At 36.3% G+C, this 18,977-nt stretch overlaps 1 protein-coding gene across 1 annotated transcript in view; it reads right to left on the bottom strand.

The window, feature by feature from the left end:
* The window catches only part of KAT2B (lysine acetyltransferase 2B), a 49,520-nt gene that overhangs the window by 5,978 nt on the left and 24,565 nt on the right, over nt 1-18,977 (bottom strand). Inside the window, exons 10-17 of the mRNA XM_035316086.1 lie at nt 18,022-18,128; nt 16,164-16,289; nt 13,409-13,545; nt 11,801-12,009; nt 8,631-8,757; nt 5,401-5,511; nt 3,593-3,736; nt 426-540 (exon numbers count right to left, since the gene is read on the bottom strand). Of these exons, the coding sequence (XP_035171977.1) occupies nt 426-540; nt 3,593-3,736; nt 5,401-5,511; nt 8,631-8,757; nt 11,801-12,009; nt 13,409-13,545; nt 16,164-16,289; nt 18,022-18,128 (1,076 nt within the window). The remainder of the gene's footprint in view (nt 1-425; nt 541-3,592; nt 3,737-5,400; nt 5,512-8,630; nt 8,758-11,800; nt 12,010-13,408; nt 13,546-16,163; nt 16,290-18,021; nt 18,129-18,977) is intronic.

Raw genomic sequence — 18,977 nt, 5'->3', positions numbered from 1 at the left:
CACAAAACAAAAAAAAAAAAAAAAAAAAAAAAAAAAAAAAAAAAAGATACTTAGATGTTCTAATTCTATTTTGTCCTGTTCTACATCCATGTTTAGCACAGAATTCATCCTTGTACAGGGGTGCAGCATATCAGTAGTGACAGAGGGAAATTGCTGACTATACTGTGATACAAATCAAAGACGGATCTGATGTAAATAAAATTAAACACATGTACATAAAGAATCATCACCCTGGGATGCCTAGAGGAGTACTGAAGACAGTAGTTGTAATGGAAATGCAACGATCTTCATAGGTATCAAATTAACAGACTAAAAACAATTACATATTAATCAAAAAGAAATATGTGACTATATAAGTATTTCTATTTTTAACCTTTCTTTGGTTGTTCTACTTCTGTTCTACATTAAAAGAGGTTGATACGTACTAATTCCAGGAATGCTTTCTATAGGAATCTGTCGTACTCCATCTTTGAAGCAAGAAAGGCCAGGATAAACTTTTCGAATCTGAGCTTGTTTCCTTTCTATGAGCTTTTTAATGATCTGTAAAAAAGCAGCAGAGAAAACACAAAGGAGTTGATTTGTTCAGAAGCAACCTAGAGGATGAAAGCAAAACTATAATGAAAAACATTCACATCCAGAACATATGGTCCCTTATAAATCCAAGCTGGTAACAGAGGCGAACTACCTGGGCAAACACTGATTCTGTAGGTGAGGTTAGCAAGTCTCCCAGATGCCTAGGTAGGCACAGATTGGGAAGAAAAGGAGTCATGGCTTGCTGTACTGATCACAGGCTGCAGGTGCTAGCAGATGTAGGGAAGGAAATTTCCTGAAAGCGGTTTGGTGAACTGGCTTTAATTGCAACAGCTGATACTTTTGGACTACTGCATCTCCTGGTCAGAAGTTTCAAGGCATATACTGAATGTACATATTTCAATAACATATATGCTCATATTGTGAAGTTTTAGAAATACCTGTTGGTTTCAAAGCCTCCATATAACCATAGGAGCTGCTTACATATCAGTCAGAGATGCTCTTACTGAAGATTTTATCTTTAGAAAGTCAAAATGGTTGCCACTCTTTGTAACCAATATTCTACTCCACTTGTAAATGACAGAAAAGACTTCCCCAGTCCTGAGGTAAACTCTGTTCGGCTCCACAATCTAATTACCTCAATTTTAAGCAATTTGAGATGGTGCTTTTGATGTACACTTAGACATCTACCTAAGTTTTGTGTATCCTAAATATGTCATTTTCAATATGCCTTACTTTAAAACTGAGTAAACAAATGCAAAATTGTCTAGACCACCACAGAGTCTGAGAGAATTCTTTCTGTTGAAATAGTAAAGATGTATGTATTTTTTATTGTTAAGCACCTTTACTCGCATACACATAGTATATTCTCTCAAAGAAGATGAAAAGAAAAAAAATCAGACTTTCAACAGAAGTAACAAATGTTACCACATTTGTATTGGCCTACAGTATACATCAGCACCATGGCCACATTCTAGCATAACACAAAAATACCTTCAAACTAGTTGTGAAATGCACCTTAAACTCATAACTTAAGAACTCCTGTCTCTTCCTGATTAAAATGAGCTGTTCAGTCAGTAACATTGATTGATCAGTCAGCAGGTCACAACACTTTGTGTAAAGGGATTTTTCATATTTTTTCATTTTTTCATAATTTAATGTAAATTAGCTACAAATCAGACAGGGCAAACTTACCAATGGCAGCCTTAGCAGCCATAGGCATATACTCTAATTCTTTAAATAAAAGCTTAGAACCCATGAAAATTTTGATTTTTAAAAGAGACATGACTAATATAGTCCAATGTCCCGTACTGGCCAATACCACCAACCAATTAAATCAATATATAATCCAGACTGGGAACATTCAAAACTCTATTTATGTTCACAAATCCTCTTCATTGCTTTTGGTTTGACTGGAAAGGTGAACACTGATAAAACTGCAGACTATGAGGGCTATTTCTAAATTGCCTTGGAACAGGAAGAATAAAAAAGCCTGATCTGTGTTTCGAGTATCAAACAAGCAACCCTAAAATACAATTCAGAGGATTGTATATTTATTCTCAGAGAAGATACAATAGCTGTCATAGACCACTGTATAATAACAGCTTGCTTCTTGATAATGGTAGACATGGGATTTCCAGAGGATCAAGGCACTTCATCTCCAAGTAGAATGCCTCCAACTGACTGGGACAACATGGAATGCACACCTTAATAAGAGAGTGAAGAATATGATGCAACTTCAAAACTAACTTCAGTTTTTGGAAGCTACATGCTTCCACTGCCATTAGGTATGACTCAGACAAGCCATTTTAAAAGACTACTATTCCATTATGTGCCCACCCCAACAACATGGCATCCTTGAAGGGAAGGTGATAGGTCTGGAAGAAGACTGGGATCTGAAGAGTAACCCAACCAAGCAGAAATGAGAGAAATCATTATCTGTGCTATATGGACTTTAGTTATTAAAGCCTTCCTAATAAGTGAAGCTAAAAAAAACTTGTAAACTAAAATAGAATATCCTGAGTTGGAAGGGACCTATCAGGATCATCAAGTCCAACTCCTCACTCAACACAGGACTACCTTAGAATTAAGTCATATTTCTGAGAGTATTGTCCAAACACTTTGAACTCTGGCAAGTTCAGTGTCATGATCACTTCCCTAGAAAGCCTGTTGCAATGTCAGACCACCCTCTCAATGAAGGATCTTGCCCTTATCTCCAGTGTGAACTTCTACAGATACAGCTTCATCCGTTGGGTCCTATCCTTGGTCACCAGAGAGTAGCAAACTAAATGCATAGCCCTCAGATACTTCCTTTCTGCTAGCATGGGCTGAATAGTTCTACTGGACAATGATTGTTATATAAATAAGCATTTGAACAAGAAAAAAATATGAATTTTAATAACCTTTGAAAGAATAAAGTTAAACTTCTAATTTCAATTTCTTTAAATACCCAAGAAGGTGTGTAAACAGGATGGTATTTAAACACAACTGGAAATGTTGTAACTATTTTGCTAGAAAATTGTGTTATTATATGAAAAATGATGATAGAATAAATAAAAGACACCCCACATTAGCTTCAAAGGGACAACCTGGAATTTAGGGGGGGAGGGGGACAACAAAAAACGTTCTTTCAAATAAATGCAGGACATGGTACAAACACCTTGTTCAGAAGTTACCCTTGTGAACATTAGTGTGATTCAGAGGGTGGGGAGACAGGAAGAAGTCAACAGTAACAGAAAGCTGCAGAACAAACATAAGAAGTCTCAGAAAAAAATATGTTACCTATAATGAATAAAATTAGCTATTAAATACTACTCAAAATATCATTACTTTTCAACATTTCTTACCCCAAGCAAGTAAGGTAGAATTTAATTCTTAAACTGCAAAATTATGGCACTGAGACTTGATTAAAAGTATTACTCAAATTTAAAATATGCACTCCAATGTTTAAAACACCACAAAGAAGAATAGAGAAAACCTGACACTAGCTGTACTGTTTCTAAACAGTATTTCTAAACATCTAAACAGATGATTATGTTCAGTGTTTCATTTCAGCCTTTACCTCCTTTTGCTTTTTAATAATAACAGAAAATTCCGTGTAGGGGATCCTTGGATTTAATTCACATCCCATTAATGTGGCACCTTCATAATCCTTGATGTAGCCAACATATTTTGCTTTTGGTACTTTAATATCTTTGGAGAAACCCTGAAGAAGAAATAAACTTATTATTACGCCATTTTCTTTTTATATATATTTTTTTAATTAGCTATGATGATTTAGAACTAAATTCATCATAACGTTGAAATAAGATGCATATAATACAATGGAAAGAGTTACAAATCAAGGCTCACAATGCTGCAAGCACTTTCTTGTGGAAGTTACTTTATATAAGAAGAGTTAATTGCTTATGTATATACATATAAAGGAAGAAGACGGAGGTATGGGAGATAAAGAGATGGAGGAAAAGATTTTTACTGCAGACACATATCCAAAAGTTTGTCATTTTAAGATTAAAGTATGCCAGTTCTGTAAGTCATTAAGCAAGAAAAGTCAATATTGAAGTCAATGAAACCTTTGTCCAAAGATTACAGTAACTTCAGAGTCTCAGAAAAAAAATAATATACATATATATAATTTTCACTTTTGTACTTCAAATGGAAAAAAATAACACATCGTATTAAAAGATCCAAACTTATATTACAGTTCTCATACAATTCTAAGTTAAATGAATCAGAAACCAACAAAAGCGTTAATCAAGACCCTAAAATACACTCTCACTTGGGCTACATTTTATTCTTCTGTCGCAGTGATATCTATGAAAACTTTGTTTTAAATAGTAATAATAATAATAATTAAAATAAAAACAGGAACCCAACCAGGATTTCCGCCTCACCATTTATAATCAGAGGCTTCAGACTTACTTAGAGACTAAGAAACTTCAAATTTGTGAAGAGACTTTTCAGAGGTGAAAAGGAGTCTGTCTGCACAGGTATGATAACAGAATCACAAACCCATCCTTTAATTCATATTGAATGTGTAAAGAATTAATTATACCAGTTTTGTGAATAGAATCATAGAACTGCTCAGACTGGAAGGGAATTGTGGAGGTTATCTAGCCCCACCCCTTGTCAGAGCAGGTCTCATCAGATCTGCTTGTTCAGGTCTGTGATCAGTTTTGAAGACTTTCAAAGAATGAAAGTTCCACAACCTCTCTAGGCAGCATTTTCCATTTCACCATCCTTAAGGTATAAAAGGTAAGGATAAAAAATCCTTATTTCTAGTTGCAATTTCCCATGATCCATCTTGTGTCTGTTGCCCCTAGTCCTATTGCTGTGAGATTTTCTCTCTGAGAAAAATCTTACTCCAACTTCACTTTATTCTCTGATTAGGTAGTTGATGCTTGTTTTATCTATCAAACCTATTTCACAGATCAGCCATAACAATCTTTCTTGCACTTCAACATCATGCTTCATACCAGCAGGAGCAGCTATGAGCATGAGTTCGGGTAAATTCTAGTCTGTTGAGGGTATGTATGGTCCTTCTTTATACTTCTAGAATCAGTGAAGAAAGTGAATGAAGTCCAGAAGCAGCTAACCTATATCTGACTGTTTTCAAGACTTGACAAATGATAGGCTACATCATGTAGTGATATAATACTCTTATATTCAGATGATTCCTTCAAAATAAAGTGCATTATATGCCAATATCATTATAGAAAATGAACACAAAGTACATTTTATAGATTTAAAATACACACTTAAAATCACACTGTGCATTTTTAATCAACTACTTTACTGTATCTATTTGTTCAGTTCAATCACTGCTAGATGTTGACTTCTTGTGCCAAGTAATTTCTTAGATTGACTTACTTGTTTTTTGAAGTAGCCAATAGCATATTCATCTGCATACGTGAGGAAGTTGAGGATATTATGTTTGATGTGGTACTCCTTCAGATGGTTCATTAGGTGAGTTCCATAACCCTGTGTGAAACACAGGAGCAAAAAGCCATTATGAAGCCTTTGAAGACTGCATGTATTAGCAACTGTGGACTGAGAGTTATTACAGACTGGTTTTCAAAATGCAGCATTTCCTCTAGATCCTGTTTTAAAGATTTTGTCATAAGTAACTTGGTAAGCTATACTCAAGATCAAACTGTTTTCAGCCTTGTAAAGGTATCTTTGTGACCCAACAAGGAACAAAACATCACAGCTTCTACTACCTGATTCACTTTTAATACAAGAGAGACCGAAACCTAGACTCTCTCTAGGGGTAAAGTGTGCATCTAAAGGGATGCATTGTCCTTGGAGGTGTAACTCAAGGTGCATATTTTTTTTTTTCTTAAGTCAGTTATCACCTACTAATAGAAATATTTCACCAATAACAAGACTGTGTATGTTTTAATAACAAGGCATGCTTTCTTTGCCACATCACTTCAAATCTGCAAAGCAGTGGGACTGTCAGAATGACTCCTTCTAGGGGAACCCATTCTGACATGATGCCTCTATTTTTCTGAGTTCTGTGCACCTGCAGAAAAATCTTCTGCCTCTAAGATTTCATTATCTGAATGGATCATAGGGTATAAAATTAAATTGTGAAACAGTTATTACCATAATAAGCAGCAGAAAAATATTGAGTCCCCAGTCAAATAAATAGCGATACTTTCTGACTGTACACAAGAATAATTTCCATTTTCATTCAACCCAAAGTAAACAAAAGGTTCCTTTTATTCACAGTTCCACGTAAGGTATAGTCTTGCCCTTCTGCTGTGTGTTAAGAAATATAAAACAGACAGGAAAACGCATAATAATGTGTTGTTCCTGCATATATTCAAATTTTAACATCATGGAGAATGACTGTATATTTATACAAATATACATGGAATGTTTTGGTGTACTCTGTTCTTGATGATATTTTTACTTCTGTATGTAAATAGAAAAATAAAGTAGAAAATACATGCTTCCGATTAACAATTTAAGAACCTCAAATATGGAAACAGCCAGATAAAAGCAAGTTAGGTAAGTGCTGAAGCTCAGTACAAAAATTTTGTAATGACATGCTCTTGAAAAGCCTAACTCTAGGTACAAAATTAGTGCGCTAATCCAAGGTAGTGTCTGGAAAGTTTGGTATTCAGATCTCATATTCAAAATGAAGCATCGTGTGCAAAAATAACTTCTTCTGAATTTGAGAAAGTTCTTACAGTCATATGCTCATTTGTTAAAGTGGCAGACATCATGCATCAAATACAAAGAAGTGTGTTGATGACTGACGACATGTTAAATGGCACAGTATTTCTTAGAACTCAGAAATGCTCAAGACAGCTAAGAGGCTTTCTAATTGCAAATTTGAGAACTCAAAGAGGACAAAGTCTGAACGAAAAATTTTAATGACAAATGCTTTCCTTAAATGCAAGTACCTGAACCATCCAAGCATTTCACTTCCTTTCTCATCAACAGGATGAAAGGAACAGTGTATGAGACTGACCTTTTATTTACACCTGAAACATTGCAATTTATTTCAGTAATTCTAAGACAGCTAAGCTCCAACAGCAAATGTCATGTTTCTAACTCTAAGAAATTCCAGCAATTACAATGACAATTAACTCAAATATTTTCAGTTGATCTATTATTTCCACAAACTTCCCAGGATTTATTCATTCTCACAAATGCTTGCCAAAATCTAACAATTCTAAAGGGAAACTAAGTCAGGTATGGTAAAATTTGAAACCATTTTATAACATTATAACAGACTTTCTCAAAACCAATTTGACTTTTAAAGATCACATATAAAGCAAAACTTTAACCATATTTCTTGCTCCAGACTCAAAATAAATTAAAATATGAGTTTATTTTTCCCAAGAGTTTGCAGTGACACCCATGGGTGAACGTGTTTGTTGGTTTTGTTGTTCTTTCCAGTTTTCTGCCTGTGGGGGTCATCTTGCTCAGAAAGGAATGTGGGAAGGCCAATTTTCAGAAGTAATCAACTGAACTTCACAAACCATGAGGCACCCAAAAGATAACAGAAGAAATTGTGCACTATATGTGTATTTGCAACCTAGTCAGGCACTCTGAGGAATCAGATTTTTTTTTCCATTATATTCTGAAAAGTTAGCCCTTGAGAATCAAAATACACCTTTGGCAGCTTAACTTATGTAGCGTGTTTCATTGTTTTAATTTAATGAAAACACCTTTTATGAATTATTTAAGCATTGATTAAACATACCTAAAGCAAGTTCTGTTATTGTTCACATTTACTAAAACACTTCAAATATTTTTATGACAGGTGACTGCTGTGTATGTGGGAATGTTCCTCTCTAACAGGAGAGTTGCATAAAATCAAATATAATGCAAGAACTAAAAGTTGTCACAGGCTTGCACACAGTTTCCACCTGTTCAAGTGCTACAAACTCTAAATTAATCCACATCTCAACTGTAACAGTTTCAACTGAAAAACGTAGCTACAGCACCATCTAAAGGCAAAATCCTCAGATACTTACAGCAGATCTACCCGTAGCCCTAGGGAAAGGGAGTTTAATCTCCTATATATTTATAGTGCTCTACATTCTTTCAATGTAACAGCTAATTCTCATCTCTGAGAATATTTTGTGAAATTGACTCAAAAAAGAGCCTACAGAATAGTGTGGTTTTATTTTGAGATGTATAACTATACCTAGTTTCTTTGATATACCACATTTTTATTTAGATAGTGTAACCCAACATACTGACTGAACATAAATTACAACCACATACAAACCGTACTTATTTCAGCCAACCATGAGGTGTTATTCTACACTGAGAGACAATTGCTGAAGACAAAGGAGTGAATAGTCCAAGAAAGGGAGAAAAACTAACACTATTTCTGTTTTGAGGAAGATTTTATTTGTATTTTTTCTTAGCAAATAATCCTTCTATTATTGTAATGATTCTAAATTTGCGTATTTGTTTAGGTTTTCCATAGTATATTCAAAATAACTATATCTTTCAAATCCTATTTCTGTTTGGTAGCTCAGTATATCCAATGTGATTAGCAAAATTAGGAGAATATGCAGTGGTGAATGGAACTCAAATGTATTTAATAAACTGTAGTGGAGAGTTATTATTACCTTAACTTGTTCATTGGAAGTCACAGCACAGAAAACGATCTCTGTAAATCCTTGGGAGGGGAACATTCGGAAGCAGATACCACCAATAACACGACCATCTTTTATTAATGCAAGGGTCTTGTGTTTTCTGGGTAGACAAAAATAACAATCTCTTTAATTCATGTACATAGTACATCATGTGCCATTACCCTCCTTTTGTTCAGAAACTTGATTCACTTCTTTCCATGATGATACTGTAATTGAATATATCACCTTTACGTTAGCTGTTTGGATCTAAAAAAGAGTTTCTACTTTAATATCACACTTTGAATTTACCATAAAATTCATCATTCATGTAGCAAGGTCCCCTAGCCTTGCCAAGTACTCCTAGGTACTAGGATAATGCCAATAAATATGAATTGCATTGCTTCCATTGACTCTATTCCTGACAGTTGTGCCATTGAGCTGTTCTCAGGATGATTTTTAGCCTGACTAAATTAGAAATTAATGGAGTTACAGGACAGTAAGTCCTTTCTAAGAGATTCTTGTTTCCTTGCATGAAGTCTGTATAGCTAAGCTATCAGTTTCTAACACAGCTAATCAAGCAAGAAATTATATTTCATATTTCTAATCACCCATTCCTAGTGGAATCGAGGGCAGAATAAATATCCATTTCTGTTGCACTTACACTTACTGCCAGGAAAGATACAAGGTGCAATCTGAACTTTTATGTCAAGGGTCAAGAATTTTAGTGTCATCTTCAAGGTCTGGAAAGATTTACATGGCACCTGTTCTCTAGCTTATTCGAGACACAGTACACGGTATCATATAAATTATATAATCAATACAGCATCTTGGGGGGGGGGGGGGGGGGGGAGGGTTAGCACCAAAAACAAGCCTCTTCCAAAAAACAGTAGTCTGAAAAGTACTTATATTTTTAACGGTATGCCACTGTTAAAGTAGATTTTATACACTGTATATATTCTTCTTGTACTTATTTAGTGCTTTTTATTTGTGGAATGAAAGCAGCAATATAGTAGCTTGTGCTTCTAATTTTGTTTCTTCCTGTTTGAATTTTTAAGCAGCAAGATTCAGCAAGGATGGCCACTTCAGAAATAAGAACAAAGGCAATATAGTAAGTACACTAACAGCTGATAATAAATACATAATTATTATAATATATAGTAATATGTAGTAAAATATATAATAAGTAATAAATAATAAGATAAGAAGTACATTAACCTGGGAAGAGAACTGTTGGACTCCAGTACCTCCTACCTGATGCGGGTTTGTGTGTACCCACTACTTAGTGTAGGTCTCCAACATGTGTCCCTGAACATATTGGTAGATAAGAGGTTTCTAAGGTGTCCAGGCTACGTGCTTTGCTTCCTTTGGGTCAACTGTTCACCAAAGGCCAATAGGGCATTTTCTTGCTGTAGCAATATATCCACAAATCTTTCTCAAGCACAGACTGCTCTCCAGACATATCTGTACTGAAGAGCACTTTAATTGCCAGCAGTTCCTCTCAGCCTACGAGAAGAGTCTTTCCCAATAAAGAAGGAGCTAGAGAAATATGGGAGAAGGTCATGGCTCAACACCACTACTTCACAATTTGTCTTGATATTTAGTTATTGGGAAATCTGTCTTCTTCAACCAGTTGCCTCTGCTTGAGATCCCAGTGCTAATATAAGATCCCAGTGCTGTCTCTGCCTCACAGCTGAGAAACACTTACCCAAACATAGGAGAGGGGAAAATAATCTGGATTAGTGCTAGACCTCACAAGGACAATGTTGTTTCTGTCTGAAGAGACCAGGAGAAAGCCCTCCTGTGCTTGGAGACTGAAGTCCTGGCCAACAGTCCCCAGCACTGGGCTGCCTAGGCTTCAGGGACTGCATAGAGCTCACAGCAGCAGTTTGTTGGCACTGAGAGAGTAACGTAGGGAAATGCTATCAAGCCTAAAAGTAGAGGAAATGGTTCCAGAAATGTTTTCATAACTGCGACAGCTGCAATTTTGGGCCCAGAGACAGCAGCTGATATCACTGGTGGTGGAGGCAGGCTCTACCACCAACCAGGCTGGGCAGCTGGCTGAGATCAGCTCAGGCAGAGCTCCTCTTGAGGTACCTGCCAACATACAACGATGAGCCTACAGGCATGCTCCATTGCAAAGTGCTGCAGTCACCACAGTGGACCCTTTGGCTATTGTTGGACATGGATCACTCACACTCAGAAATTCTGGGAAAACAAACTGGGTGGGAGTAAGTAGGCACAGGCTCTGCAAGAAACACAATGGTGAAAAAGTGGACACTTGTGAAGAAAAGGTGAAGTAAATGGCAGGGCAAGAAAGATCCTCAGTGTGTTGAGAAAAAAGAAGAGGATTGATACCTGACAGTCTTGAGACTGAAAAGGGTTAAAATCAATAGACAAAAGAATGTTGTAAACAGAAAAAAAAACAAAAAAAACAAAACAAACAAACAAAAAAAAAACATAAGGCAAAAACTAAATGGAATATAAATTCAGAAGGGGCAGAGCTTAAATAGTCATGAACCTGGAAAAGATCCTCCTTTTCCTGATTGAGCACAATTCATCAGGTCACTAGGGTAGGTGAAGGACCACACGCAACCTGGGGATGCTGCTACAGCCAATGCATCTCTTTTCAAGTGCCTGTAATGCAGAGCTGTGCCCAAAGCAAGACGGAAGCTTGCACTAATAAATAGAAAAGTAAACCACTTTTGTGAGAAGTGATTCTAATATTTCTTCCATGTTGAAATAAATGCTATTCTTCATAATCCCTTAAATTCTTCTCATTGAAAAGCCTTCAATCTCTCTGTTGTTTAGTTCACAATCTCCAAAGACAGAGGATGGAGAGTCTGCAAATTAGTATGGACTCAGAAACCACTAATGAACACCATAATTACTTTCTGACTTTCAGTTCTAACGTTCATAAGTACAACATATGTAGGAGTCCACTTCCAACAACGATACACCACTTGTCATTAATACAGCCATCAAAATGGTATTTAGGGACCAACTAGACTAGCCAGGATTTACGATGGCTTGAAGAGGTGGGAAAAGTGTAATAGGGGAAGAGGTCCCCTCCACATCACCTGGACTGCTGTTCCTACACTGCTGCCTGCAACAGGCACTGTGCTCTCTCCATCTCACCCACAAAACTCCTCTCCAGTGGTACTCACGGATCAAAGACCAAGCGCGTGATGTACTCCTTCGGCATTCGAGGCAGCTGATGGGAAAACACATTCTGCAAACCAACCAGCCACATCATGATCTTCTTGTTTGGCTTCTGGTTCAGGGAGTTCCCAACCACGTGGAACTCAATCACTCCCCTGCGCTCCTCCAGTCTTGCTGCCTCATCCCGGGCTGAATGTGCTGAGAGGAAGTTGGTCTATACGACATGAAAGAGGAACACAATCACATTTTGTAGATTTCACATCCTCTCATGGAACAGCCTTAAGGAACAAACAAAACCCCTCTTTTCCCAAGCCATCTTTTTACAAAAACAGAGCTGCCAACGATTTTTTTTTTTAGCAGCAGAAGTGACACCACCAAATAAGTGTGATATAAAGTCTTCACTACAGTATACAAAGGCTTCTTTGAGCTTCTTTTCAAGATTATGTAGCAAAAGTGATGGTTATATCTCAACAAGTTGCAAAACTTGATGGGGGACAGAACTCATCTAGTTGAAGACTACGCTACTACATCTTCACATTTTCTTTAGCCTAGCTAGCTTGGACAGAAGTAGTAATGGACTTGCCTACACATATTGCAAATCACAGATTTGAACAGCAGTGCAGGAACAGTATTCCCTTTTCATTTTAGCAGAGCTTTCCACTACCTACACCACTGTCATAAGAACAACAAAAAAAAAGGAACATATTAATTCCTACTGATCTTGTTGTTACATATCTGGCAATTGCATACGTATATTTGCATGGAGATTAAATTCATACAGACAATTTAATGTTTTTTTCAAGATCATTTTAGAATGCCAAAACAAGTCCGCATGCACATACTGTTTACTTTTTAGAGCAAAGTTTGGCTGCTGGGTTTCTAGGCACCGCCAGTCTCAACATCCAGACTGGCATAGCACTTGTAAATATGCAGAGCCATAAGTCACGGTATATAGTTTGAGCAAGAAATGTAGGTGGATCCAAATCTTCATCACACTCTAGCTAAACCTTGGCAAACAAGAGCTGCTGGCAAAACAGTCTGGCGAAGGGAACAGAAGGAGGAAAAGCCAGCCAAAAAAAAAAAAAAAAAAAGGCAAGCAATTTTTTAAATGGCACAATTCTGCAATTCTGTTTTTCTCTTCCAGAAGAAAAAAAAGAGCAACTGTAGAAGAAAAAGCAAATAACTGTTTAGCTTGGCAATCCCGCACTAGACAGAAGATTTAAATTTGTCTCTTTTATTCTTCTGCAAGATTTGAACCTAACTTACCTTGTCTGATGAGCTACATCTATGATTAACAACAAAAAGCATACTCTAGAATTGTCCTGCAACAAAAGTACCTTACAAAATAAACTGGAATCAACTTCCTCAGTATCACTAGTTTACAAGACTCTTTAAAAACAGTGACAAAGCATTAAAAAAAATGTAGAATTCATGTTAATGATACATTTCATCAATACTTCTTGCTTACCTAAACATATCCTCTCAAAGTCTGTATTTTTCTTATTGACAGCATGGTAAGTTTTGTGGACTTTTCACTTTTCATATTTTATTCACAGGGAACATTTATTAAAAAAAGACCATTTACAGACAGACCAGATCTCTGCATTCCTCACCTCTGGCCCAAGCATTGCCGCTGGATCTGTAATTGTTGACATGACTTCATTGATTAACTCAATAGGAATATCTCCTACAATTCTTGGTCTTTTTGAATCCTCCACAGAATAAGGTTCATTATTTTTTCTTTTTTCCCCTATAAAACAAAACCAGGACAAATTAGAAATGACCTAACTGTCACAAACAGCTTAAACATTGTATTCATGAAACCAGCAATGAGGAAGCAGAGCACAACTGTGGACCAGTTTAGATGTTTTCAGATATAAACAGAAGGTTAATTGCTTTCCTAATTAATTGTTTTATGATAAGTAGCTAGGATTTACAGTTCTTTTTTATGAGTAGGAGGTAGATTTGCATCTTAAATACTAATATGCCAGGAAATATGCTAGTACATATCTGCAGAACACCTGAACAGCATCAGCTGTTCAAAGTCTTAAACAAGGCAAGCATCGTGGGTGAAGAAGTACTGAGCTAAGCAATACACAAGTTATTTCAGACTCCATTTCTTTGTTATGATGAATGATGGGGCACAATCAATGTTACTGCTGTGCACACAATACAGAAGGCCTTTGCCTTTCCATCAAACTTCCCTGTATTAATAAAGTGTCATCCTTCTACTGTTACCTTGAGCGGTTATAATATATAACTAGCTACTGATAACACTGAATTCAACACATGCATAACACGTATAGTCTATCAGACAAAATTAGCATTGGAGGATCAGGGATCAATAAATACTACAGCTCATACTTTCAGATAATACAAAATCCCATTTTGTGATTCACTGGAATTAAGTATCCATTATAGGTTTTTTTTCATTGTTGTTGTACACCAAGCAGCATATACAGTCTGACATGTCATACATGTTTGACTTAGAAAATCCATATGAAGTTTCCAAATCAAAATATACCATGTTAATTATTAACTGCACTACAAACTGAAAACCAACATGTAATATAGCAAAAGCAACTAACTAAACAAATCCGTGAAAAAACATCCACCAAGGACTAATAGATATAATAATACTGAAAAAGCCATCTGCTAGCTCAAGATTCATCCAAGCAGCAGACTGTCAAATATTAGAAAAGAAGCAAACAAACAGGAGTATCACTCTATGGTTACATTTTTCCTCATTTTTTTCCCCTAAAGATCTGTTACTGGTCCTTGTCAGAGCCAAAACATGTAATTTTGACTTTGTGAACAGCACTTAGTGAGCTATTTTGTTGTTTTCTCCTAAGCAAAATCCAAGACAATGTTGAGATCTCCTTTCTGAACCAGCCAGATAATTTAGGGCCCACTATCTTTCAGATATTGTACAGACTGTTTTGCATCAGTGCTTTAAGGATACAAGGATCAAGTTTGTCACTCACCTTTTCACTTTCAAGCAGTATTTTCTTAGTGATATAATTTTATTGTTAACCTCCTTTCATTGTGGAAACTTTAATTCCTCTTATTTCCTACTTTTTAAACAATTATTCATGTGAATGAACTTTTCTTAATTATCCTAATAGATTAATTTATTGTCTCAAATCAGATTATCAGATTTATTTATTTAACACATCAAAAGCTTTCACATGAATGACACAAGGTCATTCAAAACACTTTCCAAATGCTCACCAATTCCTTCATAGGTATGAACAATTCGTAAGTTCTACAAAATGCATACCAAATTTCCAAATCATATTACTGACATATTATCATCTCTTCTAACTGTTTGAAATAGGAGTTTTACAATTTACAGTTTCCTGAATTCTCCTGGAAGGCCTTTAAAAAAACAATTTTGCATCTGTGGTGTTTCAACTCTGTAGTGTTGAGGGCAAATCAAATGACAGCTCAGCTGCACAATTTAATTAGTTTGCTAATTGCATATTTCATTTCACAAAATGAAAATAATGTATATATAAATATATTATTCTTTTTCTGGTGACTACTTACTACTCATTTTACTGATCTGTAATAAAAAAATCTTCTCATTCCCACTTTTAAGGCCATTTCCCAACTCGTCCTTCAGAAAGGAAGCTGAAGTTCATGAGCCTCTTTAAGTTTCTCTGTAGCAAACACTGAAGCTAACAATTCATTTAGCTTCTTCAGCTTCCTTAAGGACTTACTTTACATGAGCTCCCAATCATCCCTCTGACCTACAAAGTCTTGACAGGCTCATTAATCCTGAGGTGTTTGAAAAAAAAAAAAAAGAGAATTTATGCATTCTTCATCTATCTTTTTTTTTTTTTTTTTTTTCCCTCCAGAAAACTTTTTTTAATCTGACCTCATTCAGGTCTTATGTTTAACCTCATGTGTGTGTGTGCTTTATCGCTCATTTGCAATTTCAGTACCAAGAAAGAAAGAAAGAAAGAAAGAAAGAAAGAGAGAAAGAGAGAAAGAGCAATGGCCCCTTCTACTCTGACTTTTCTGTTTAAATAAAACCTTTCTTTATTGGTTGTAATACATGTAATCCAAAGCCAAGTATTTTCAACAACCTCCATCACCTCCATCACAAACTCTTCCCATCTTAAATAGAATTTAAACAAACAGATTGTTGTTGTTGTTGTTTCTTTGCTTGTTTTCAAATACAGTTGCCATTTCTGCTAGTTAAACGTTACCATACTGGAGAAAAACAGTGTGTGTCTGCATGTATGTGTCTTTTAGCGAGAACACCTCAAGGTCACTATTGCAGGGTGAAGGCAATGATCATCATATACTACAACTATTGATAACATCAACGAAAGAAAAAAAGCAAGTCTCCCTCTTCATTACCTAGGTTTGGGTCAAGGACAGAAGAAACTTTGCAAGCAGGACTCATGTTTCCACTGTTGGGTTGCTCCAGAGATGAAGGACTTGCACTGTATGAAACAGATCTTGCAACGGGAGGAGGATTAATAACTGCAATGGTATAAAAGACACAAACACATGTACACACAAATATTAAAAAAAAAAACAGGACATGAAATTCATTATGGTGCTAACCAAATGACTGTCATGATGACATACCCAGCTTCACAGTGACCCACCTGCAAAATAACACTAACAACATGCAACAGACCAATGACACTGGTGGGCAAGCAGAGACATTAGAACTTTACCTCAACATATTTTTCTAAACTTCTCCTTAATGAGGAACTGTATCAATGCTGGATGACAGCATTAGTTTCACTTCATTGCAAATATCAGGCTTTATTATTCTGCAGTGCTGAGCACAAGTTAAGAAAACAAGCTTCCTTCACATACCTGCCAAGGCTGCTGGCATTCAGCCTCATGAAAAGGCTTTATGTAGGGGTCTATTGAAAAGTAAAAACTCATCATTCAACTTCAGCTGTCCACTTTAACAGCATTCAAAGGCTGGTTGGACAAATCAAACTCAGTGAAGGGAGAACTTGTTGCACCAGTTTAGAGAATGAAACCACTCTTTCAGAAAGCCACAGACAAACCTCTCTCTGAATGAAAAATAAAAATAAAAAATACCACAGCCAACAACAACAAAAAGCATCCATGTCAAATCACTCAACGTTCATCTGTGTCAGGATTTTTGGCAGAAAAGCCAACAGGGGAGGGAGAAGGGGGAATGAGGTGCCAGCTCATAGTCTGGACACCTGCAGTCTTTCTCTCTGCATGCCTTTATCCTGGTGTCATCACCAGCAACAGCTCTTTTGTGCCATATTCATGCCAAGAATCCAGTGCTTAAGAAGTGCAAATTAAAACGAAGCACTGCAGAAATGTACATGACAGAATGAACTGTGAAAGCAAGACGATTTTAGGTTTGTAATGAACTTGTGCCTAAGGCATAATTCTCCAGTTCATGAATCAAACTAGAAATTTCTGACCAAAAAAAAAAATATAGTCTGCCTCTGTCACAGTGGAATTTTCCCTATCACTTTCAGAAATTCATGAATTTCTGAAATTCATGAATTCAGATCCTGACACAATGGTTTCATCAACTGATAATCAACAATGGTTACAAAATACTGAATTAAATAACTCCAGTCTTCACTTCCTAAAAAAATGAATATTCAAATCAACCCCTAAACTGCATAAACAGATTTTAAATACTGTTGAGCAGAAAGGAGAGGGAGAAGGGGACAGTGAAAGAAAACTTTCAATGTCTTCCTAAAATTTAAAGGGACCTCTGAGGCACCCTACCAGAAAAGAAGTGCATAAAGCTGCAGACTAGCTGATTGGCCATACGAAAATGAAACAAAGCAAGAAAAGGCTATACAAAACCCCAAAAATCATGGGCATATGTGCAAAGGAAATGGGACATCTGATGCAGAAGGTAAGATTTTGCTAAGGGGACAGCATTTACCCACTGACCATTCATATTCGCTCATCATGAGAGTGCTTCTGCCACTTGCATACCCAGGAGACATGTCTCAGCAGCCAGTCTGCTCCACAGGCACCTTAGACTAGCCAGATTCCATCATCAGGATGGGATCTTTATATGAAGAAGCACCAGAAAGTCAAACTTTACCTGTGCTTACTCGAGGCAGACTGACTTTAGTATAGCCTGCTATTGATAAAGCTGCTTATCTAACTGTCACTCTTTAGAATTCATCAATTGCATGGGTATATTGTACTTTATACCAGGTGCTGCCTAATCCCATCACTAAACGCATCTTACCTGTCTGGATTCCCAGTTGGCCAGTTCGGGAAGTAGACACCATGAAATCCTGATCCCAGATAGGTGAGTTTGAGCTGTATACTTCTTCTTCCAGCATTGACAGAAACCTAGGCACAAAACCAGACAAAATATTAACTTAATAGGAGTGTTCAGAACAGGTTACTTTTCAGAATAAGCATTTGCAACTTTTTAAAATTAAAAATATTTAATGATTCTGTAAGAAAATGTTGGTCAACTCCTTTAAACCGCACACACAGTCACAAACCAGAACAGACATTAAGTATCTTAATTCAGTAGAGAGATTTTACCTATGAAAATTTATCTTTAATTATAAGCAATATGCATATAATTTGAAAATGCAGAAAGAAACTGGAGGAAACTATTTTTCCAGAACAAAATTAAGCACTAATAAAAAAACTACAAGTTGACAGATGCTAAGATACTGATGTTAAACAGTGATGACAAACTATGTCTAGCTTAATAAACTGGTGTTTTGCAGAAGCACTTATCTCCTGCCTCGTACAGATTTCTAAAATCCCAGAGTTAATTACTAACAATGCTCTTAGGAAGACATTTCCATTTCTTTAAGTGTGTAACTGAAACATTTAATTGCATGTTTGTGCTTGCATAACAGTATTTTTGATCTTACTTCAGTATACTTATAGCAGTGATGTGACTTTAGACCTCTCTTAGTACTGTTGCAAGAGAGAAATTCCACAGAGCAGAGTATCCAGCAATCCTGCCTTCACATAGCCAATACATCAATTCCCTTTCTGAAGCAAGATAGCTGCTTATCCTATCTTGCACAAAAGGGGTTTTCAGACCAGAAGTTTACCTGACACTTTTTTATTCTCTGCATGTAAAGAAACTGTCCAGCTGAAAGCAACAGGGCTGCTGAGTAAGACCTTCTTGAACAGGGTGAGGATTTTCAGGATCAAGTCCTGCTGATGTGTTTT

The sequence above is a fragment of the Oxyura jamaicensis genome, chromosome 2 (assembly GCF_011077185.1).
Source record: "Oxyura jamaicensis isolate SHBP4307 breed ruddy duck chromosome 2, BPBGC_Ojam_1.0, whole genome shotgun sequence".
Lineage (NCBI taxonomy): Eukaryota > Metazoa > Chordata > Aves > Anseriformes > Anatidae > Oxyura > Oxyura jamaicensis.
This window is presented reverse-complemented; position numbering and strand designations above follow the sequence as displayed.